The following is a 24,700-nucleotide window of genomic DNA, read 5'->3' as shown; positions in this document are numbered from 1 at the left end:
AGTCACAATAGCAGCCACCACCCATTCCCTCCCCGACTCTTATCTCTGACTTTACCTAGAAAGACCAGGGGCACTTTTGTGTCAATCTATATGCACCCAATACTGCCTTGAGATTCAGGCCCTCTATGTGAAGTCCTCAATTCTCCATCAAACATGTCCCCAACTCAGGAGTTGGGAAGGAAGAGGAAATAGTTGCTGGGCCTGTTGGTCTGCACACATAAGTGGGCACAGTTCTAATAAATGTCAGTGAAGGGAAAACCTCACCGGGTTATCATCACCACCAAGGGAAGCATAGGGGCCAGGGCTAACGGTGCTCAATGTCCTATACTGCAATATAAATGTCCCTCATGCCCAGGATGCCTGGGGCAGGCCCATGGAGGAGTACTATGTGTCTAAGACCCCTCACCTTACTGTATCCACGGAGACAAAGGCACCAAAGGAGTCAGCACATTCTGCTGAAGCAGAAGAAAACGTGCAGTGACCCTGAGCTGGAACCCCTGAATCTCCCACAGCTAACATATATCCTATTTGGTGGTCCACTAGCTGTAGGCATCAGGCCAAGGGAAAGCCTGACAACCTTCAAGTGAATAGAAGCCAAAAAAAAAGAAGCAGTGGCCATGCTGCCTGTCACTCCCCACACAGGACAGTAGTAAATGGTCAGTGGGTGGCCTCACCTCTTGGCCCGAAGACGCTCCTGCTCCCGCTCCTGCTCCCTCCGTTCCTGCTCCCTCCGTTCCTGCTCCCTCCGCTCCTGCTCCCTCCGCTCCTGCTCCCTTCGCCGCTCTTGCTCCCGCTGTTCTGCCAGGCGCCTGGCCTCAGCTGCTTTGCGGCGCTCCTGTTCTTCCTCCTTCTTCCGTTGTAGCATTTCTTGATGCCGCCGCTCCTCTTCCTCCTGAGTTGGCAATGCAAGGAAGTGTGGGACACTCAAGCCAGGTTTGGGCCCACAGAGAGAAAGCAAGCCAAGGAGCTGCTCCTGCCCACAGCCCTAGCTCCTAAGGCACTGACTACCACCATGACATCAGGTAGGACTGAGCCGCCAGACTCCTTGACAATAGGTTTTGAAAGTCATGGGCAGACAGAAAAGGAATCTGGCAACAGCTGCAGCAGAACTGACAAGCAAGAGGGGACCTTGGAGAGCTAGCTATGTGCAATAGGCAAGCCATCTAACCCGATGGTCAGTTTCTCATCTGAAAAGCAGGAGACAGCAGCACGGGCACCTGGAGGAGCTGCTGAGTTAACACACATTAAACTTAAGTGTCTGTCAGAGCATAAGTACACCATACTGATTAATTCTAGAGCACCCCAATGACAGACATTGTTCCTGCCAGTGGTAAGACTGCAGTTCCAGAGCGAGAGATGAGGTCCTACTCTTGCAAGCATAAGGCTCAAGGGTGGAGTGTAAGTACAATCACCCACTGGGCATTCAGCACATACCAGGCATGACATGCCTCTCGTGCATTAGTGAATCTTGCTCTCAACTAGAACCCTTTCAAAAGCAAGATCACTCTGCCATTTGAGTAACCTGATCACGGTCACACAGCTAAGAAATAGCAGATGTGAGGTGAAGCCTGACTCCAATAGCACTTTCAATCTCCAAACTTTGGCTTCTAGAAAAGTCCCCATGACACAACCCTCAAGTCAGCAACAAGATACAGAATGGGCATGCCCAGCCAGTCCTCAGGGCATGGAGGCAGTGCCTGTCCCACCCTACTGCTTCCCTGTCCCCACCTAGCCGCACCTGTTGGAGCCACCTGAGCCTGCGTGCCTCCTCCTCCTGCTTCCTTCGTGCCTCTACCTCTTCCATCTTCTTGGCAGTTGCCTTCTTCTTTGCCTTCTCTGCCAGACGCTCCTCCTTAGCCTGCAGAATCCACTTACATGTGTCCTCTGAAGCAACCTCTCCCTTAGCATGCAGCATGGAGCCTACAAACCCTGCCCAGAACTCAGGGAAAAGGCACAATAAGCCATACCACCTCAGGACTGCTCACATGAAAAGGGTTGCTGGGGGGGAAAAAGGCTTAAAGCTAGACTTCCAGCATTCAACTTGCCTCAGAAAAGATCAAAGCCCATATGACAGAAAGCAGGGGTACACAGGCCATCCAGCCAATGACTAATACAAGAGTCCAGTTTCCCCTTTGAGGCTGCTAAGCCTAAAGTGCGAGGGCTCCACTAAGGCCCCGCCCACTGGGACCATTAGCCCAGACTCACCTTTTCTGTCTTCTCATCAATCTGAGCAAACTTCTGCTCAATCTGCTTCTTCTTTTCCTCCTTCATCTGTTCTACCCTCTCACGGGCCTGCAACACCTTGCGGAGGCGCTCTTCACGCTTCCTGTGGGCACAGCACAGTCAAGGAGAGCCTACCCAAGCTGGGGCAAGCCAGACTGGGAGCTGAGACACTTACAGCTTCACCTCCTCCAGTCGCCGCCGCTTGTCTTCCTCTACCTTCTGTCTGCGCCGCTCCTCGGCCTCCTCCTTCCGTCGCAGGCTCTCTAGGCGCTGGCGCTCCTTCTCCTGAAGAGAGCAGGATGGCCACTGGGATGTAAATAAGGACACCCACCAACCCCAAAGGCTGCCTGCACCATTCTCAACCAGACAGAGAAGAAGATGCCTCACAGGCAGACATCCAAGCATACCCTGGGACCACCCTAGGCAAGAATAAGCATACTGTTTCTCCTTCAGGCGGACAGAGTACATCCCACGAACCTGACTTGTAGACAACACAAAAAACAGCCTCAAATTAGATGTATGCTGATTATAGTTATATAAACAACTTGAAAATTGACTAAATGTGGGACCGTGTTCAGCCCCACTCTGCTGCTGGGCACAGCTGCTGGAGACGGGAAACACTGGAGCTTGACTGCACTTATCCCAACACGCTGCCGCCCACCCATAGGGTGCTGGGCTTTAGGGAAGCACCAAGACACTGCTCTAAGGATGGGAAAAAGCAGTCTGACATGTGGACTCCTGGGCATCTAGTCATCACTAGAAAACCACACAGAGAAGTCAAAAATGAAGTGTTGGGGTCCACAGGCCCTCAAGGAGGCAAGGCCAGGGCCATTGGAATCCTCGGGCTAAGGACAGCATCTAGCCCGGGGCTTGGGCTGGGAGCTCCAGCTTAGCTCAATCAGTAAAAGTAGCAGTGGTTGTCTAGAATTATAGACAGGCTCTCTATGGGAAACTTAGGCAGAGGCTCTATGGGCGAAGGCCTCCTCCATGCTCCCCATAGCAGTGGTAGATGAAAGAGACAGTCCTTGGTTTCAAACTGCTCATTGGTTGTTCATCTTGAAAAACGGATGCATACCAACTTCTCACAGTGGTCCAGAGATTAAATACCTTTTGCAGAGAGGAATGTCTGGGAAGGGGAGCTTATTGGCTAGACCCTCGGGGTCTCTAGGTACCTCATTAGCGCGGAGAACTCTTATAATGTGGGAAGTGTGGCACATATTCCAGGCCAGGAATCTGGCAGGAAGCACGGAGCAGGGAGCCCCTACCATCTCAGATGTGTACCTGAGTTTCCAGGGACTCTGACCCACTCTACCTTACCAGGTTCCTGGTAAGTCAACTGTCCCACAACTAAAGACCAAGACAGCAAAGAAAATAGCAGGCAGCTCAAAGTGTCAGCTAATGTTCTATTTGGAAGAACAAGATAAAGGAGCAGCCATTTATCACTTTCGACACATGCTAGGAGTGTGAATATGCACCACTCTTTTATGCACATCAACAGTCGAAAAAAAGGTACCATCAAATGTTAACACAGGCTAGTGAGCTAGATCAGGGATGGTATGTCTTGTCCTTTAGTTTCCAAATATCTTGTGATATACTGAAAGATCCTGACAAAATATAAAAGGTCACAGAAGCCCTGAAATTGGCAAGATAGATTTCATTGTTAGCAGAACTAGCTTCACTGATTTAGAAAAATAGAGGTGCACAATGCTCTTGGCCGCTCCTTGAACCCGTGTGTCTGCCAATGTTCTGACCGTTCCTTGAACCCAGGTGTGTGCCCACTGCTGCACCTCACTGCCAGGTGTTTGTGTCAGAAAATCTCCCCAGCAACCACAGCCCGGCCAATCCGGAGTTGCTACACCTGCACCAGACTCTTTCCTTGTACTCCTCCCATATCCATTTCTTGAGAATAGACATTGTTTAGATCTGGAAATTCCCTATTCCTCCCTTCTCCTTTCTCCCCTGAGGGCCTGTAAAAACTGGGACCTCTTTCCCCTCGAGGTCGTCTCCTCTACCCCTGCGTGGGATATGAGTCGTCCCCAGAGCTCTCGCTTTCCCCGAATAAAGCCTCATGTGGTTTGCATCAAGCTTGGTCTCTCGTGAGTTCTTGGGGATCCGCTATTGTCCTGAGGCCTGAGCGAGGGGCTCCTCTCAGAGTCTTTCAATACTTGTGTTAATTTCTAAAACACCATTAAAAGACAGCTGGTTGTACAGCAGATCAGTACTGGCATCACTTCCCATGCAAACCCAGAAAGCCCCATAGGGACATGGTTATAGCTACAGTGCAACAGCAGGGATGGGGTGACACTCCAAACTGTGCCTGGCCAACGGTTAGACTAATGCTTTCCAACACCCACACCGTGGCTCACAACCATCCATAATTCCAATTCCAGGAGATCTATCTGATGCCCTCTCTGACCTCCCTGGGTACCAAGTATGCAAATGCTACATGGTATACAGACATAAATGCAGATCAAATACCCATATACATAAAAAAATAATAAATTATTTGTTATTAATTATTAATATTTTAAAAATATTTTTAAATAAATTTTTTTTGTTTTTTTGTTTTTTATGTTTTTCAAGACAGGGTTTCTCTGTGTAGCCCTGGCTATCCTGGAACTCACTCTGTAGACCAGGCTGGCCTCGAATTCAGAAGTCCACCTGCCTCTGCCTCCCAAGTGCTGGGATTAAAGGTGTGTGCCACCACGCCCGGCAATAAATTTTTTAAAAACATTTAAATTATATATATATATATATACATACATGCATATATATACATATATATGTACATAAAATGTGTGTGTGTGTGTAAAATAAAAGACTGCCAGAAATTTAAAAAGTCAATTATGTGCTATTTACAAGTAATAATTTAGATAGGTTCAAAGACCTTAGCTAGAAGCACAGTAGCTAAACAAAGATAGCGTACAACTCAACACAATTCCCAAGACGTCCTCCAAAGATATTCCTACTGACGAATGGTCTATGGCTGCTGAGATGAGTGGATGAGGACGGTGTGGATGTGAAGGGATAGCTAAGAGCTTTCTGTGAGTGAAGGATGTGAACAGGGTCTGTATCCCAATGTGGCAATGGCTACATAAATCATGTTAAGATTCATAGAAACACGCACTCCCCTGCAAATTCACCATACCGTGTAACTTTTTCTATGTAAACAAAAACCATTTAAGAGAGAAATGGAAAGAAAGAGGGACATCAGGAGCTATTAAAACCAAGTTGGGTACAGAAGAGCCTAAAAAAGCACTGGTCTTTGAGAAATCCTTTTGGAAGGAATGGGTGACCTTCAGTAGGCTCTCCAACCACCCAGACTCAGGAAGAAAAGATGGGAACCAGACATATAGGCACACGCCTATAATCCCAGGATTTGGGAAGTAGAGGCAAGAGGGTAAGGAGGTGAAGGCCTGGGCTACTTGAGAGCACATCTTACACAAACACAGACACAGTAGGGAGGATCACACCCCAGCTTTCTCCCCAACACTACAGCATGCAGGTGCTCTCCCTGGGAAGAGTACTTCAAAAGCAAAGGCTGGATGGTACTCAGCGGTCACCATCTCTTCTTCCTACAGACAGTCAAACTCTAGCTTTCAACAAGGCACAGATCAGCCTTTCCTCCTTAAGCTTGAATATTAAGCTTTCCCACACCAGCCATAGATAGCATCGACTGTACTGCACTATTTGTAACTTGGTGCTTTAAGAGGCTTTCATGCTACAGAATCCATTTCTCCTCTGGCCCAGACTTCAAATGGGCTTTGGTGTCCCCCGAGCCACAATCAAGGCCCATGCAAAATAGAAGAAAACTACAAGCTGGAGTAGCCTCTGTAGCCTGGAGGCCTAACCTGCACACTCTCCATGCCTTGTCTCCAAAACCTACTTTATCTGAAGTCCTGCATTCAATGTGTGTACACTCACTCTCCAAGTCACCAGATCTCCTGAGGCTGCTCTTTCTTCATTTTGTAGCTGAGAAAACCCGGGTATAAAAAGAAACATTTGCTAGGCCCAAAACCTTTTAACCTTGTTAGGCTCTGGTATCCCAGCTATAAGCACTGTGCAGGGACTTGGGTTCCCTAAAGCAGGCAGGACAACCTGCAGTGCCTATCAGCCATGTCCATACCTGCAAGGCCCTGGGGCAATATAAAGGAGAGGAAGTGAATGGCCAATTGAAGAAGGAACAAGTTCAGCCTTCTTCACAGGCAAGTAAGGGAGACATGCTGTCACCCTGACCAATCAAAGAGGACAAACAAGTTAAGGACCTATCTGGCCAGCTGCTGAGACCTTTCCACCTGCCATGGCCATCAGCTGAAAGCAAAAGCCTTTCAGATGCCTTCGTAACTCTTCTCAGAACTATAACAAGGGGCTGCATCAAGGTATGAAGCAGGCAGGTGTATTCAGGGTATCCTACATGACCTGAGCTATACAACACCCCTTCCCAACAAAGTATTGACCAGCTGTTCTGGCTGGAGCTACACACAACTCTTTCCCAAGAAAGCAGTGTCCTTCTCCTCCCTAGCAATTCCCTGTTTAGAGTCTGTGGTCAAATGAACAATAACCTATGTTCTCAGTATCAACTTTTTTGGGGGGAGTTGGGGTGGGGAGGAGGAGACCTTATTTATTATCTCATGCCTTTATGGGATGTATAATCCACACCTACACAGGTTGAAGTTTCCAACTGTCAATCAAAAGTTGACCAGAGCAGAAAACCATCTGTACCCTGTTCCTAGAAGCCAATTCCACTTTCTCCTTGACCCACTGCTCCTTCCTTGCAGAGCATCTACCCTTGACTTTCACTTTCAAATAAAATCCTGGACCTTATGCCTCAGCAGGCATAAGCGCCTACCACCAACACTGATAACCTTAGTTTGAACCCCAGAATCCATATGATGGAAGAAGAATAGACTCCAAAAATTGTCCTTTAACTTTCTTCCAAATATACCCTAGAGCATGTGCTTCACACACACACACACACACACACACACACACACACATAAAACAACTTTAAAGAAAAATCCCACATTATTTGTATGTGTGTGCATTTTCAAATCATTAAACAGATAACAAGAAGTTGAGCCATAGCTGGTAAAGACAGCAACCAACTAGGAGAGCAGGAGACAGGACTGTGGGCTACACTCAGGTCCCAGTTCTCCAGAGCTCTTGCTCACAGCAAGTGACCCAGCCCAGCTCAGCTCGGAGGTGCCTGGGAAGAGAACAGCTTCTTCAGGAAACAGGACTGTGGGCTGCACTCAGGTCCCAGTTCTCCAAAGCTCTTGCTCACAGCAAGTGACCCAGCCCAGCTCAGCTCGGAGGTGCCTGGGAAGAGAACAGCTTCTTTGGTCTTGTTTCCAGATGCCACTTGCCAACAGCTACATTGAAACTTGCACAACTGAACCCAGCCGCAGTTTACAGTTACCAGCCCTACCCCATCAAACATCATATCAGGGCTACTGCTTAGGTCCATGACCCAATAACTCTCAGTGGCTCTGTGGACCAGAGACATGTCTGTTCTTTTCACAGACCCTCAAGCCCCAGTGCTGGGAATGAGGAAGTAGATGGCCGTGGGAAGCACTTCTAGCTGTAGGCCAGAAAAACACTGCAGGTCACACCTGCCTGTGTCCTCCCAATAGCAGGGGATGGGCAGAGGGCAATCTCTACAGTGGGAGGTTGCAAAGCCCCAAAACTATTGAGTCCCACCAGTTACCCTGGTGACTCCAGTGACTCCCACGTGCACATCTGTCTTCCTAACACTCCCACTTGCAATGTTAGTGCTTTCATAGGGGCTGTCAGCTACACCTAACATAGACATGGTTAAGAACTAGGCACAGCTCTGTTAAGGGACAGGGAAAGGCTTTACTTACAACAAAGCTGCACTGTGGAGAGGAAACAGAAGAACACCAAGAGTTAATGCAAGTGATGTCCTACAGGGCAGGCTATGCACCTATCTACGGTAGTGGGTCTACTCAGGGCCTTTTTTTTTTTTTAACCAACAACACACTGTTACTTCATCTCACCCATCCTCCCTCCCAACAGTAAAGGTGTCTTCACCTGTTCTTCTCAAGTCACACCTACCACTGGTCTGTGGACACAGTAGCCAGTGTTAGGTCTGCTAAGCCTAGGGCTCACACCAAGCAGCTGAGCTTCTCAGTCATAGTCCAGGATCCATAAAGTCAGAGCAGTACCACAGAATTGAGGCAACCCTTGCCAGAGGCTTGAACTCACCCATCATCAGTGTCTGACCTCCATATGCCCAAGCCCACACTACTTTCAGTAACTTAAAGAGAGCTTTCAACCACAGTGCCCTAGTTCCAGCAAAGCACAGCCAGGGGACAGGCTCCCTTACCTTAGGGTCCACACGAAGCGGAGTGTTGCGTTTAATAAAGGACTTCATGACACTGCTGCGGGAGGCCAGTGTGGGAGTCATGAGCATCTGGTTCTTCTGCACTGTGTGCAGGAAAGTCCGGAGGGGCCGTACCACCTGCAGACCAGGGCCGGGGTCAGGATGGAACAGGCAGGGCAGACACCAAGCAAGGGCAGGAACCTGCTCACCTTGTTGGCTGGACAGGGTGGGGACGGGGTCTTATTCTGGCAGGGCTGCAGTTCTTCATCTTCCAGTTGCTCCTCATCTGGTTCACTTATTGCCTGCTTGTAACTGCGTTTCCTCCTACCCAGGACAGGTGGCCACAGGTCATAAAGCGGTGTCAAGAATCCACCTCATAGCCCCACTACATCCCATTAAAAAAAAAAAAAAAAAAAAAAAAAAAAATCACCCTTGCAAACACGTCTGGGCTTAAGCCTCAGAACTCTAGACTTGAAGAGACTGCAGACCAGCCCTTTACTGCCCACTCAGAAAAAGGTAGGTGGCCAATGAAAGGTCACAGAGCCAAGGCTGCAGAGGGACATGATCATTCCCAAGACAGCATCTACAGCATCAAGGTGCTTCTTCTGTTAAGTCAAAAAATCAAACAGTGACACCAGTCAAGAAGCAGAATGCCTGGCCACACCCAGACATAGCCTCTCTATGCAAGAGCCCCAGCTTGATTCAAGCCCCCACTCGGATTCTCAGACCACAGCTGCCTACACATCCTTTTTCCAGATGCAAACCTGACACTCTGGGGTGGTTCTCTGTGTCCATCTGTTTGGTCAAGCTCAGCTTCTGTGAAGACAGAAATTTCAGTGAAGTTGTTTGAGTGATGGCAGTGGGGTATACATGCTGGTTTTAGGGAAGGGGTCCAGCAGCAATAGCTACAGCAAGAGCAATCCCCACTCCTGACAACCTCAGGGTGGTCAATGGCAAAAACACCAAACTTAGCAGTAACTGGCCTTGAGCCCAGGATACTGGCCCCCAAATCAGATCCTCCAACCCTAATCCTTGGCAAATGTGACACAAATGGCATGACAGTATCACTGAAGCCTTAATCTATATGCCACTCCACTACCACAGAAAACTATGTGCAAAAACCTTACAGGACAAGCTGCCAACTCTACTATAATTAAAGTCACCTCTCCTGGCCTTCAATTTGTACCACATGACAGAAGATGAAGGTTCTTTTCATGGGGTCATCACACAGGGCACAGTACATTTTATTTCACACCAAGAGGAAGCACCCTTTACTCCAAGAGTCTTTGCAACAGTCCTGGAAGCTTTCAAGCTGGCACAACTATCCCTGACCCCTTCATAAAGGGGATGCTTTGCTCGAAACCTTACAGTGCCATTTCTTCACACCATGGAAATTACCCTCCAGAGAGAGACATGAGCCAAACTCCAAGAGCCTACTAGTAGCCTGGGAAGCCAGGCAAGGGCTCCTGACCAACTCCCAAAACCCACAGGAACCCTGCCCTTTTTGAACTAGAGAAGTCAGAAACAAGCAAAGCGAAAGAGGCCAGGTTGACACTCAGACCTCAGCCTGTAGTTCTTCATGAATCCTTTGGAGTGGGCTTTAAGACCTTCACATGACACTCTCACACCGTTACTTCCTTTGGGTCCTTCCTTGTTTCCTAATCTAGCCAGCTAGACTTACTCATGTGACACTCAGCAGTAACCTCCAGCCAAGATCACGGACTCTTCAGGTTTATCTTTGGCCTATCAGGTTATCAGAAAATGAAGTGCCATATCCCAAGACACAGGACCAAGGAGCTCACCTTGCTCTTCAACAGTCGTTGTCTGGCCAGCAGCCGCAGGCTTCGAGGTGGGCGTACTAATCGCAATCTTGGTGGCACTGCGGGGTTTGGAGGGACACCCACTGTTCTTGGAGACCTACAGGAAGAACCAAGACTTGAAGAAGCCCACATAGATCCTGAGGCTCAGGATGGCGTGGCACAGAGCTTCAGACCTGGAGGGCTCAGGTCCTACCCATCTCTGGCCTGTGACCTTACCTCTTGCTCCTCTTCTGCCTCCTCAGGTTCGGCCACCTCAACAGGCTCCTGCTCCAGGCTGAAAGCAAAGCAGGGGCACTGTGAGAACTCTTTTAAGTCTAAGTTTCCTCCGATATTAGGCGGCCAGAACTGGATGACAAACCAACAGCCTAGGCTGGATCAGAAGACAGCAGCTAACACCAGTGGCTTCCTGAGTAGAACATTATGTGACTTTCTTATTAGAGGTCACATGCTTATTTGGAGTGTGCCCATGAAGGCAATAATGGGCACAGTCCTTTCCTTTCTTTCTCCTTTCAAGTCCCAGCCATGAGATGAACAGCTTTGTGGACCAAACTCCCATAGTCATGATGTACTGTTCCCCAAAGCAGCAGAACCAACAGGTCATAGGTGGCTTAGCTCTACAATTGTGAGCTATGACAAACCATTTTTTGCAGTAAGCTGAATAACTTTTAGGCATTGCTCCAGTGATACAGAGGAGACAAATATTTTATCCAACTCTGTCCCAGTCTTTAGGGCCCAGCAAAGTCTCATCTCTTTTGATGCTTGCTCACTACTCACCCAGGGGCCAGCCAGCCCCATTTCCTCATCCCAAGCACTAAACCTCTGCGTCAAAGTAAAGAAGGACTAGCTCGTGATAGCACAGCATGACCTCTAAGAAGTCAGTGCCCTAGGCCCAAGCAATGCTAGGGCTAATCTGGAAACAGAAAGCAGCTGAGCCCCAGACTACCACTCTACAACACCTCATTTTAAATGGTTGTTCTACATTCTTTACAAGCGTGAAGTTCACACACTCAGGCTGACAAGTGATACTGATGAAATGTTGCCTGGGGACTTGACAGTCATGTTGCTTGCTACCATGTTACATGGGGACCAAGCTAAGGGAGCATGGCTGTCAGCAGTGCCATGGAGAGATGGGTCCTGCAATGTGCCCTGAACACCCCTGTAAAAGCACTAGCATGGAACTTACCCAACATTCTGAGGCACTTCGACATTCAGGAGTCTCTCCAGGTAACTGTGACCTGAAGGACAAACAAAAACAAAAGATGCCATCAGAATCCAGTCAGGAACCAGACCAGAGGTGCAGGAAGTTGTGTCAGGAACACGATCACTGTTCCTTTCATAGACACACAGACCTCACTGTGCCCTGGCTCTCTTCCTCATTCATCCTCACAACCTCAATAAAGCTATTAGCTTTATGTAGCTTGCGTAAAAGGCACAGCTCCACCTCTTCACTAGGCTAGGAATCAAATACCTAATGTCTGACATTTCCCTGGCCCCCAACACAAGCAGCCTATTCACTCAACAAACATTCATCTACTACTATGTACTGGGCTCCGGGCCAGGTGCCGCAGCCTCAATGGTAAGGAAAACCAACAAAACCATTGTCTGGTCTTTTTACCTTCCAGCATCAAATAACCTTACACAGTAAACAAGGATATGTGCAACAACCAAGTTAAAGATGCTAAAGCCTAGATGGAGACTGAACTGATGTGAAAGACTTAATGTGATGAAACAACCAAAGGGAAACTAGGAGGTGGTAGGGCACGTCTTTAATCCCCACGCTCGGGAAGCAGGAGGTTCTCTTGAGTTCAAAACCAGCCTGGTCTATAGAGAATTCCAGAACAGCCTGGGCTACACAGAGAAATCCTGTCTTGAAAAAAGAGGGGGTGGAGGAGGGATGGGCAGAGGGAAGGAAGGAAGAAGGGAGGATATGCAACCTCTGGAGATACTTGGGACCCTTTCGGGCAATCCACACATCTGAACTACTGAAGAGTGACTTCTTCTTACTTATTAACATTAGCCCAAACAGCACAAAAAAAAAAACAAGGAAAGCATGCTAAACATGCTTACATCCATCAAGAATTCTGCACCACAGCCGGGCGTGGTGGCGCACGCCTTTAATCCCAGCACTCAGGAGGCAGAGGCAGGCGGATTTCTGAGTTCGAGGCCAGCCTGGTCTACAAAATGTGAGTTCCAGGACAGCCAGAGCTACACAGAGAAACCCTGTCTCGAAACCCCCCCCAAAAAAAAAACAAAAAAAAAAAAAAACCCAAAAAACAGAATTCTGCACCACACTCTATCATCCTATCACACACAGTAAAGCAATGCCCAGTTTCAATCAGGAATGTCCTTGAGGAAGTATTAATTACAGGCACAATGATTACCACCTTTAACCCCAGCATTCAGGATGCTGAGACAGAGGGATTGCCATAAGTTCAAGGTCAGCCTGAGCTTGTCTAAATGAGTTACTGAACATGTATCATAACCAAGCACTAAGATGAGTTCTTTAACTACCATCAAGGCAATGTCATTACCATTTCAGACAGGAGACTGAAATTAAGAGAAGAGGTGCACCCAAGGTCACCCACCTGGGGGCTGAGTTACTACATATTCTGGTCCCTGCCTCTTCATCTTTCCTTATTTCAAGGAGATAACTGATGGGCTTGGAATTAGACAGATCTGCTTACACCCAACCCAGAATCGTATCCAGCAGCAGCAAAGGCTGTTGGGGAGGGAAAAAGCAATGCTTTAAAGCTACAAGTTTGCTGTTATGAAAACAAGCCCTGCCGGGCGTGGTGGCGCATGCCTTTAATTCCAGCGCTTGGGAGGCAGAGGCAGGCAAATTTCTGAGTTCAAGGCCAGCCTCATCTACAATTTGAGTTCCAAGACAGCCTGGGCTACACCAAAAAACCCTGTCTTAAAAAGAAAAGGAAAATTTAAGGAGGAGGAAGGAAATCAATATATATAGACAAAGGAGGATAAAACAATAGAAAGGATGTCTGAAAAAGTCATAAAAGATTCCTATTACTATGTATTTACCTAAATTACATGTAATACATATAAATCTATGTATAATGCATACATATATATATAGTTTGAATAAAATTTTCCCACTTGCACTGCCAGATTCCCTGCAAAAGCCATAAACCATCTAATAAAACAACTCAATCCCGGGCATGAGAAGCCCTCTTTTGAATATTGGCCAAGGTTATCCAAAAGACTCGTATTGCTATTGCCCTTGGTTGTCTCCCCGAGCTTCAAAGTTAAGTCCCTACTGCTAAAGACATGCACTTAAAAAACTAGTCTTGGAGGATCCAAGTTGAATCTGACCTGAAAGCCTACTCTCTAAGAACTAACTAGCTTTCATATTACCAGAAAGTGCCATGTAAGTAGTCAAGAGGTAAGTAACCAAGAAATCCTACCCATTAGTGTAATCTATGAACTATAACAATGACCACTGTGGCACCATAATCCTAAGGTATAACAGGAGCACCCATATCTTGAAAGTAACCAACAGCTCTCTAGTTGGACCTAAGGCCCTCTCAACAAGAGGGAAATGGTACCTGGTGCTAGAATCCTAGCCAACTTCCCAGGGCTGATGAGGTCATAGATCTTGGAGGAGAACCTACAACTGCTACTTTACCAAACCAATATAATTCCTAACTGCAATCTAAATATTTATTCTTTTACTCATAGACAAGTATAGCTCAACATCATTAAAGAAACTTCTCTTTGCAACAGATGGAAGCCATTACAGAAAAGCACAACAGATCAAAATGCAAAGAACAAGTGATCTCATGTGGTGCCCAGCTACATATACACATACACATATACATACACATACACATATACATACACATATACATACACAAATACATATATGATATAGCTACAGTACATCTTCTACCCCTGAGGCTCAGGAACACTAGGAGAGAAAACAGTCAAAAGAGCCTGAGAACAGGAACTATCAGGTGAGACTACATCTCCTAGAAATGTCAAAGAAGCTACCGAGACCATGAAGTCTTAACAGCATGGCTGCCTAAACAAGAAGTGAATGAGGACAAAAGAAAGGCATGCCAACATCTAAGAGGAAAGCTCACTGGACCACAACCCTCAACAAAGAACTACAGCAACGAAGTAATGCTGAGACTGGGAGAAAATGGTCTTTCTCCCCCACCAAGGGGAAGAGAGCCCTACCACAACTGGTTATCCAATACAAGGGGTCCCCTTTTACGTCGTGTACAGTCGAGCAACATTATACAAACTGAGCAGGCTATATTTATATATTTGTCTGTGGGTATACATGCATGTGTGTGTAGCAACAAGTTAAAAAAAAAAAGAGGCCATGAATTTAAGAATTTGGTTAGAGAGAGAAAGGGGAAAGGGAAAATGATGTAATTATATTTTGACTTCAAATTTTTTAAAAATGTCTTCATGAAAAAAAAAAAAAAAAAAACAACCAAACCACAACAACAAAAAGAATAAAAAGAACCACATGTCTGATGTCTAACACCAAATCATGAAAGCGTTTATGAGATTCACCCCAGTTCCTCCTACCCCTCCCATAGCTCCTGGCTCACCTAATCCTATGGATACTTCACCAGGACCAACTTCAGACCTGAAAAAAATCTCAAAAGGAGCTGTGACACTCACCCCATCCCAGCCACCTGACAATCAACGCACAGTTTGCCAGACCTCGTGCTGCACAAGGCCTACACTGTCTCTCCAGGCTATACAGCCCAAAGCTAGGCCAAAGAGAACCTTCCAAGGTATGGTGTCTTCATGTGCCCGACAAACCTAGCCCTTGGGCATCTCACCAGCCCTTCAGCACCTGCCTTCCTGGATGAAATGCAAGTGGACTCAAATCCAAACTTCTGGACTCTACAGCTTGTCTACCTCAGTTTCCTCTTCTGTTAAAAGGCAAAAACCCTGAGGAGAAAATACACAGACCAATTTCTTCTATAAATCTGACAAGAGCCAGATAGTAGATTTACTTCCTATTTACTATGAAACTTAACCTGTCCTCTGACCCTGAAATTGCAGAAACCTGATGTAGCAGTCTCCTTCTTCACTTTTGCAGGATGCCTAAGAACTTCCAACAGCCATTACTGTACTACATTTGCTTTAATGGCAAGAAGCTCCAGGCAGTCCATCGCTTACTGAATGGAGTCTCCAAGTCTTTGTGAAATTCTTTCCTTTGGTTAGGATTGCTAGTGCTATACATTCTCTCCATGTAGGCTGGGTACAGCCATCCTCCAAAAATCTTACTAGCACCCGGGTCCTCAGGCAGCCAACCCTAACTCTCAGGATTGCCTCTGAGGCTCATAAGTACTAGCAGCTACTGAGTACCAACCAGCCTGCATGCTCTATATGGCACATCTCCACAGTAGTTTCACCACTTGGAGTTAAATACAGGGATAGTGTGTTGAGGTCGGTCACTCCAAGACAGCAAAGAGGGACCAACAGATGTACTAACTCTGGGGAAAGACCTTAGGGACACTGGGACCAACATTCTAGGCTTATTTACAAAACCATGCTGACCCAAGCAGTGGTGAAACATGCCTTTAAATTCCAGCACTCAGGAAGCAGAGATAGGTGGATCTGATTTTTAATACAGCCTGGTCTACAGAGTGAGTTCCAAGACATCCAGGCTATACAGAGAAACCCCATCTCAAGAAAAGAAAAGAAAAGAAAAGAAAAGAAGAGAGGAGAGGAGAGGAGAGGAGAGGAGAGGAGAGGAGAGGAGAGGAGAGGAGAGGAGAGGAGAGGAGGGGAAGGTGAAAAGGGAAGGGGAAGAAAAAGGGAAAGGGAAAGGGAAAAGAAAGAAAAGAAAAGAAAAGAAAAGAAAAGAAAAGAAAAGAAAAGAAAAGAAAAGAAAAGAAAAGAAAAAAAGAAAAGAGAAGGAAAGGAAAGGAAAGGAAAGGAAAGGAAAGGAAAGGAAAGGAAAGGAAAGGAAAGGAAAGGAGGGGAAGGTGAAAAGGGAAGGGGAAGGAAAAGGGAAAGGGAAAGGGAAAAGAAAGAAAAGAAAAGAAAAGAAAAGAAAAGAAAAGAAAAGAAAAGGAGGGGAAGGTGAAAAGAGAAGGGGAAGGAAAAGGGAAAGGGAAAGGGAAAAGAAAGAAAAGAAAAGAAAAGAAAAGAAAAGAAAAGAAAAGAAAAGAAAAGAAAAGAAAAGAAAGGAAAGGAAAGAAACAACAACAAAAACCAATGTTGAACTAGATCTCAGTCACCAAGTAGTGGCAGCCATTGAAGTCTAAATTGGTCAATGAAACTTAAAACAGTGAGAGGACTTGAGTAAAAGTACCTACTGACTGGAGTTCAATCTTCAGGACCCACACAGTGGAAGGAGAGAACTGACTCTTACAAGTTGTCCTCTGATATCTATCTCTCCCTTTCTCTCTCTCTCTCTCTCTCTCTCTCTCTCTCTCTCTCTCTCTCTCTCGCACACACATACATATACACACACCATAGCAAGTGTGTACATATACAATATACATACACATACTATTAAAAAGAAAAACAAGGGGCTGGAGAGATGGTTAAGAACACTGTCTGCTCTTCCAGAGTTCCTGAGTTCAATTCCTAGCAATCACATGGTGGCTCACATCCATCTATAATGGGATCTGATGCCCTCTTCTAGTATGCAGGTGTACATGCAGACAAAGCACTCATACATAAAATAAATAAATCTCAAAAAAAAAAAAAAACCTTAAAATGCAGCTCCTTTATAGTACACACTTGTAATCCTAACATTAGAGGTACAGAGACAGGAGGACTTTGAGTTCAAAGCCAACCTGAGCTATACAAGGGAAAGCCCATCTCAAAAACATAAGAGCTAGGGGATATTGCTCAGTAGTCAAGACTGGGGGGATTTGCTTTGCTGGAGGGATGGGGTGGCAGGAGGAATCAGCTTCTCCATCAGACTATATGTATTTTCAATAGCCAGGCATGGCTAGTGGCTAGTGGCTCCATTCAGGAGATTCACAAGAGAAACATTTATATCACTGAAATGTCAATGGAAGCATCCCAGATGAGCAGACACCAGGGACCACCTACCATATAATCACCCCACAACTGCCCCACACTCACAAATGATGCGAGCAGAGGCCTCTGGCTCCTTGCCAGCCTTCTTGGCAATCCTTCTGCTTGATCTGCGACTGCCATTTTCTTGTTTGTCCACCAAATGATACTTCGAGGCTAGTGGTACTTGGGAATCCTGGGAAATCAGGCTTCGCCGCACTGACCGAATATTCCCAAGAGGGCTCTTGGCTGTTGTGGGCAAGATGTTATTCAGCAGGATAGGAGAAAGCACCCGCTCTTGCCGTGGTGAGTCTGTAGAGCCAGGAGAGTCCTGCAGCCCCCAGGAGGCCCGAGCAATCTTGAGCTTGGAAACAGAACGGCCTTCCCCAACCCCTCGGTTCTTGGGGCTCTGAGGGGTAGCCTTGAGGGAGTTCACTGTGACAGAGTCCAGCTTTCCAGCCTCTGATTTCTTGGGTGTTAGTTCATCCTCTGATGTCAGGGTGCCTTGGGAAACTGGAGATGGAGGAAGGCTACCTTTGAGCTTAGTGAGTTGTAGTTCTGCACTCAGTCGTTCACTAGTGCTTATCTCCACCACAGCTTTCTTGGTCAGCACTGTGGGAGACCCAGCAGTGGAAGAGGAAGAAGCTGATGCCACAGACGCTGACGCTGACGCTGCCGCTGCCGCTGCAGCTGTGGCCCGGGTTATCCGCTGCAACACAGGGAAGCCGTTCTCCTCAACAATAGTAACCGGCTTGCTGCGGAGGTGCCGGGTACCTACCTGACTGCTCCGAGACTTTCTGCGCGATAACCTGTTAGGGCAACAGAACAGAGGCTGAGACAACCCAAAGAAAGAGGCTCCCTAAAGTAATACTAGAGTACATTAGTCTCCTGAGTAGCCTCCAGCTTCAACGATGAATGAGCAGAAAGTCCAGAGCAGCCTACCACTTCTAGCCCTGAGACCCCAGTTGTTCCTCTCTGAGCCTCAGTCTCCCCAACTATCTGCGGACAGCTGAGAGTTAAGTGAACTCTGCAAATGACAGTGAGTTCCTTTACTCACAGAACTGCTGGGAAGACTAAATTCACACCACCTTCTTAACTGTCGTTACACTGTGCTAAGCACTTTCTGCAAACTTCACTCATGTTCAGTCTACAGGACTGAGATAATGGCCCTGGGAGGCAGGCACCATTTACTCCACTTGGAAGATGAGAAAACAGAGATGAGGATTTCATCCCAAGGACATACAGCTGTTGAGCCAGCTGTGGTTGATGTATGTACCAGGGCTGCCTGATTAGAATGACTAGCATCTTTATCTGAGTGCTGCAGTCACCACCATTCCTACAGGGAATAATAACAAACCCAATAACAGAGGTAAGAACCAGCAACATGGCCACAACTCTGGTGCCTCTCCCCTCTTCCAAACCCCAAACTCCCTGCCTCCACCCTCACCACCAATGCACAGAAACCTACACCTGTACTCTGAACTGGGTTAACAGTTCATTTTACCCATGGCATCTCAACTGTCAGAGTCAGTGATTTGTGGGCCACAAATCACTATTGCCTTCCAGCTGCTGCTCCTCTCAGCACATTCAGGAGCAAACTCTTCCAAGTCTCCAGACATCCTCCAGCACAGCCTCCCAATCCTTTCCTACCTTTTCCTCACGGGATCTCTGTTTTCATCCTGAATGTTAGACACCCGCCTCTTCTTCCGACGGTTTTTCTGAGAAGGAGTTTTGGGCATCAGCTCTGGCTCATTGCTGAATTCTCTGTAAGTACAAGGAGGGTGAACATGAGGCTCCCTGGGAACTACTGGGCTGCCCTTCTCTTACTAGACTACATTCCACCCCATTCTCGGCAATGACAAGTCAGGCTAGGGAGAACATCACCAGGAAAGCTCTCCAAAGCGATGTGAAATCAGCAGCTGGGCTCTGAGAGAACCTCCTCATGAACTTAAAGCAGGGAAGTAAGTTCCAAGACAAGCCATCACAGGCCACACACTCAGACACAGCTTACCACAGTGAGCCAGGAAAAAGGCTCAGTCTCCTCTTCCTCTGGTCACTGCACCAGGTTGGCCCCAGCACATGAGGCACTTAGGAAGGAACCCTGACCTATGGAGACACCCACCCCAGCAGGCCCCTGCCTTTACCTGATAAACATGCGATCAGCCTCCTCCTCAATCTCCTTGAGCCACATGAAGTCCTTATTGTCCACATTGCAGACAAAGTCCAGGAGTTTCTGGTCACATAGATCCAGAAGGCAAATAGGCCCTGGGGCTGTGGTCCCCATGGTGGCACTGTCTGGTGAAGGCAGAGACAAAAGGCATAGGAACTCAAGGCTGGTAACCAGGACCTTCTCCAAGGAAAGTCTGCCAGATCCACAATCACACAGAATACCCTGTACCTAAATCTATGCATCTCCCAGGGCAGAGCCACTTGTACAGCTCCAAACGCCAACCCAATGGTCTCATCTTCACAAAAAGAAATGACGTTACAGTAATCCCGATCTCTTGACACCCTCTCAACCCAATACAAACACAGAGTATGACTGTCCTTACAGGCCCACCCTTCCTAAACAATTCTGATATAAACTTTACAAACCTTCTTTCAAGGACTTCATATGACCATGCACTACAACACCATGCCGTCATCCTCTCTCTCTCTCTCTCTCTTTACCCAAGTACAGACCTGTTTACCTTCTTGTGGGCTCTCCTCCCACTCCTCATAGATGGGAACTAAGACATAGCCATCCTGTGTTGACCCCAGACACTAGATCATCAAGACACCAAGTCCAACTGCCTCTTTAAGATGACAGTGGATGACGAGCAGGACAACTCAGCAGATTTACAGCACTTGCCACCATACCTAATCACCGGAGTTCAATCTGAGACCCACGTGGTAGGGAAGAAATGATTCCTTCAAGTTGTCCTCAGAACTCTACACAACCCATGCCACACTGCCCATTTGTAGAACACTTTCCTCCCAAAATGAACCATTTCATCTACAGGGAAGCTCCTTAAACAGGAAAGTCAACAACTCAAAAAAGCTTCAGGAAGTCCCTGAAACTCACTAGGCCCCTCCCAGTCAGCAAATAAAAACCGAGAGTCCCTCTCAGACAAGCAGAGCTGAGTTGCAAAGAAGATTCTCAAACAAGCTGTGCTGCAAGAAGCAGAAACCAACCAAGCTTTTGGACGAGGTTTAGACTGACTATGTCACTTAGAAAGGACACTCTAGCCTGTTAAAGCTAGCTGCAGGCTGTGCATTATGCTGCAAGTTTCCCAGTTTTTATGAGCTGTTACCAATGCTGGGGTGGGCCTTAGTGATGCAGCTGTCTTTGAGTCAGTTCTGCTCCTGAAACGTAACGCCCTTATACACGATAGCCTCTAGGGTCTTCCCTGACGTTCTTCAGCCTGATTTGTGGGGCCTACTACCTCTTTGTCCTTCATCCTGTAACCCCTCACTGATACTACTACTGTAAGTAACCAAAAAAATTTCACTGGTTCACAAAGTTGGACTTTGGTGGTGGGTATCCATACTTTGGTCTACTGTGGATTCCTATCTAGGGTAAACGGAGTGTGTGTTGCATCTCCCCAGGTAAAGCTTTGTCACACAACATGTTCCCATATATATATACACACACACACAAGTAAACAAGTAAATAGACACTAGAGCTGAGCATAGTTCGTTCTATGGTCCCCAACATTTGAGAAATTCAGGAGGATCATTTCAAGGTTATGCTTAGCTACATAGCAAGTTTAAGGCCAACCTAGACTACATGAGACCCTGTCTTTAATTTGGGGGCGGGGGGGGGGGGAGTCAGTAGATGGAAATGTGCTATACATTCCACAGGAATGCATAAGAAATGAGGGTCCAGAACCATGTTCTCTAAAGAGACCCCTGAAACCCTCCCTAGAGCCAAAATGTCCTATGAATGGATGAGGGAGAGCGAAGTGAGCGCGTTTGCAATGTGCTGCTTTCAAGAAGACCTGGCCGTCAATACCAGGCAAAAGACAATGCAGTGCCAGTTTACCCACTGCCTTAAAAAGCTGGGAGCTTGGATATCCGCCATACGACCTGGCTATATAATCCTAACAAAGGTCTTACACGAAGTGGAAGGATTCTGATACTGTCATAAGAGGGCCCCGATAAGCAGTACCCCAAGTGGTAAACACATGAAAGATCAAGAGTGGGTGGCAGCTATGAGCACTAATATATCAGATCCCACCTTCTATAAGGACAGGGAGTCCCCACCATGACTTACACTTTCAAAAGCAATCGGAATGCATCCACACTTCAGCCTCTCAGCTACAGAAAAAGGTCAGGGAAGAAGGGGCTATATTACTGACCCTCTCGGAACGTAACGTAATGCCATCAGATTACTGTGGCCTCTGGGGTCTTCCTTGAAGTTCTTCAGCCTGATGTATGAGGCACACTACCCCTTTGCCCTTCAAACAAGTTCTGACCTCTAGGAACTCTGTCTCCCGTTTTGTACAGCTTCTTCACTTAGCTTTCAGATCCTTAAGGAGGATCAGTCCTCCAAGCCAAGCCAATATCTCACACACAGATTCCAGCTATGTGCACAGCAATTGAGTGATTGTTTGTTTGCCTACTGCTGGCCTCTACCCACTAACCAGCTCTCTGAGGGTAAGCCTTGTGCCTTCCTCATCAACAAGAGTCTGGCACTTGTGGAATGAATTCATCCATCAACTAATCCTAAAGGTTGCCTCACCATCACACACTGGGACACTCAGTGAGCAACTCAGTAGGCACAGGTTAGAACAGGCCAAAACACACCCTGACCTAACGGCCAAAGGCAGCACTAACTGGGGCAAAACCAAATGGATAGGAGCACTGAGCCTTTAGGAAAAAGCATTAACTGTGCAGCCAGCTACTCATCAGCATGGCCTCTCCACTGAGTCTCCCTATCCCCCTGCACCAGAAAACAGTCCTGGCCAAGTCCAAGGCCTCATCAGTTCAAGGCCAGCAAAGAGAAGAGAAAACTGCTCAAGGACTCCAAAGACTTGCAGAGGAGCTACAAGAAAGTAACAAATGGGAAATTTTACAAAATGTCTGCTCAAGCTACAATCGGAGTGAGCGCTTCATTCACCAAGTCCAATACCACACTTCTTCCATGGGGAAATGTGCTTTCTAGCAAGCCCTCGCTGAAAAGTTAGAAAAGGTGACTCTGAGGAAAGGAGGAGGTGTAACAAGAATCAGACTCCGGGGTAGCTTCACCTTCAGTCCACGAAATAAACAAATCCCACCATGGGAGAAGGAAGGTCACTTCCTCTCCACAAATACTTTTTCCGTGTCATTCAGCAGATTAGCAATTGCCATCTCCTCTGGGGGTGCAGGAAATGAACTAAGCATTTCTCCCCACACACACCCCTCCAAGCAGGAAGATCGATCGCTAAAACTGCTCTTCCACTCACGAGTCCTACTCCATGCCAAGAACCCTCTCCATTCCTTTTTGCCACATACTCCAAGATACCCATGCACATACAAATCTAGGTCAAAGTCACCAAGAAAACCGGAGGGCGGAGCCTGGATTTAAAATGTTTTTTAGCCGGGCGTGGTGGCGCACGCCTTTAGTCCCAGCACTCGGGAGGCAGAGGCAGGCGGATTTCTGAGTTCGAGGCCAGCCTGGTCTACAAAGTGAGTGCCAGGACAGCCAGGGCTACACAGAGAAACCCTGTCTCGAAAAAACCAAAAAAAAAAAAAAAAAAAAATGTTTTTTAACCACTAGCCACAGGCCTCCAGGACAATAGTTACAAGCTCAGAATGACACAATCCCAACGCTGGGCAGCAGGAAGCTGGAGGGAACTGCGCCGCTGACAAGAGCCTACGCTTGCGGGGATGACAAAATAAGTAGCAGGGCCGGTCTCCGGAGTTGGGTCACTTTTTAAATGCTGCTCAGCTGGGAAGAAGCTGAGAAGCCGTTGCCATAAAAAGACTCAAGTCCGGGTCTACAGAGCAGCCCAGGCTCTGCACAGGTGTTAGGCCCGGCGTGCGGGGGAGAGGACTGACCATTCTGGGATCCCAGGACTCAGGTGCAGGGCCTCGGAGTTTATCTCCAAGCCTAGAACCATTGGAAGTGATCCCCACACCCATAGGCAACGAGGGGCGAAGGTGACTCCCCTGGCCCATCCTGGGAAGAGAAGAGGCCGGGACCAGTGGCCGAACACCGCGACCCTGCGACTCCCGACGCCCGTTCTCACTCACCCGGCGGCGCCGCGTCTTCCCGGACCACTCCTTTTCCAGTCCGCGGCTTCCGCGGATTAAGCTTCCCGCCACGCCGGACCCGCTGGACTCCCAGTACCGCGAGCTCGCCGCAGGCTAGGACCTACCGGGCGGAGAGCGCGGGCGAATCTACGATTTTCAAAATTGTGGCTCAACCAATTCCCCTTAAGTTTGTCTGGGCGGTTACAAAACTCCAAACCAATCACGTAACAGGACGCACGAGTCCGCTTATCTGCTGGCTGTTAGTACTGTCAATCTGTGGGACTAGGAGGCGGGGGAGAAGAACGTTGACGCTTTTAACACGCCCCAACTTCCGGAAGCTGCGGCAATCTACCGGGCGAGGAAGTGGTTGCGACGAATTACAAGTTCCTGCGTGCACTGAGGAGGCAGGCTTGGTCCGGGAGGGCGCCTGTTTATCTTCGAGCCAGCCGCTTTGTTCGTTTCAAGTCCGGAATGCTTCTGCGTTCGGAATGACAGCTCTGCTACTTTTCAGTAGTAAAAAGAAACACATTGCAAATCTCACAGAGCCTTCCCTCCAAGAGCAGTCAGGCATATATAGTTAAAGAATGTTTCCTTAGACCGGCGATTGTCACCCGGAAGTGTTTGCTAAGTACCCTCCAGATTGGACGCCACATACAACGGAGAATTTTTCTGGCCACATATAAAGGTAAAGTCTTGAGTTGAAGGTGTGTCACCACCACCTTCTTTATAGAATCATTCTCAGTAGCCAAGAGGTGGGAGAAACTACAAATGTCCCTGGACAGATTAAACAGAGGGGTTTTATTTATTTTTAAATTGTTTTTCCTTTTATTGAAAATAGATTTCTTTACTCACATACTATATCCTGATACAGTTTCCCTCCCTCCACTAGTCCCAGTTCCAACCTCCCCTTCCATCTATCCACACCCTTTCAAAACAGACTTCTAAGGGATAATAATAAACTAAGATGTAAAACATAAGATAATGCAAAACCTATTATATCTGAATTGGATAAAACAAAGAAAAAAGCCCCAAGAGAAGGCACAAAGACCAGAGACCTACTTGTTTGAACACTCGGGAATTCCAT

At 47.3% G+C, this 24,700-nt stretch overlaps 1 protein-coding gene across 1 annotated transcript in view; it reads right to left on the bottom strand.

The window, feature by feature from the left end:
* Incenp (inner centromere protein) overlaps positions 1-23,809 on the bottom strand; it is a 28,301-nt gene extending 4,492 nt beyond the window's left edge. The window contains exons 1-14 of the mRNA XM_021151610.3: positions 23,617-23,809; positions 19,545-19,695; positions 19,051-19,164; positions 17,470-18,209; positions 11,570-11,621; positions 10,603-10,660; positions 10,369-10,483; positions 9,331-9,382; positions 8,776-8,890; positions 8,570-8,704; positions 2,399-2,508; positions 2,206-2,326; positions 1,739-1,858; positions 675-892 (exon numbers count right to left, since the gene is read on the bottom strand). Of these exons, the coding sequence (XP_021007269.1) occupies positions 675-892; positions 1,739-1,858; positions 2,206-2,326; positions 2,399-2,508; positions 8,570-8,704; positions 8,776-8,890; positions 9,331-9,382; positions 10,369-10,483; positions 10,603-10,660; positions 11,570-11,621; positions 17,470-18,209; positions 19,051-19,164; positions 19,545-19,684 (2,090 nt within the window). The 5' untranslated portion in view covers positions 19,685-19,695; positions 23,617-23,809. The remainder of the gene's footprint in view (positions 1-674; positions 893-1,738; positions 1,859-2,205; positions 2,327-2,398; positions 2,509-8,569; positions 8,705-8,775; positions 8,891-9,330; positions 9,383-10,368; positions 10,484-10,602; positions 10,661-11,569; positions 11,622-17,469; positions 18,210-19,050; positions 19,165-19,544; positions 19,696-23,616) is intronic.
* Between the last annotated feature and the right edge of the window lie 891 nt (positions 23,810-24,700).

Source organism: Mus caroli, unplaced genomic scaffold, assembly GCF_978045245.1.
Source record: "Mus caroli unplaced genomic scaffold, Mus_caroli_1 scaffold_20, whole genome shotgun sequence".
Lineage (NCBI taxonomy): Eukaryota > Metazoa > Chordata > Mammalia > Rodentia > Muridae > Mus > Mus caroli.
The sequence above is the reverse complement of the archived record's forward strand: the minus strand, read 5'-3'. Positions and strand labels throughout refer to the sequence as shown.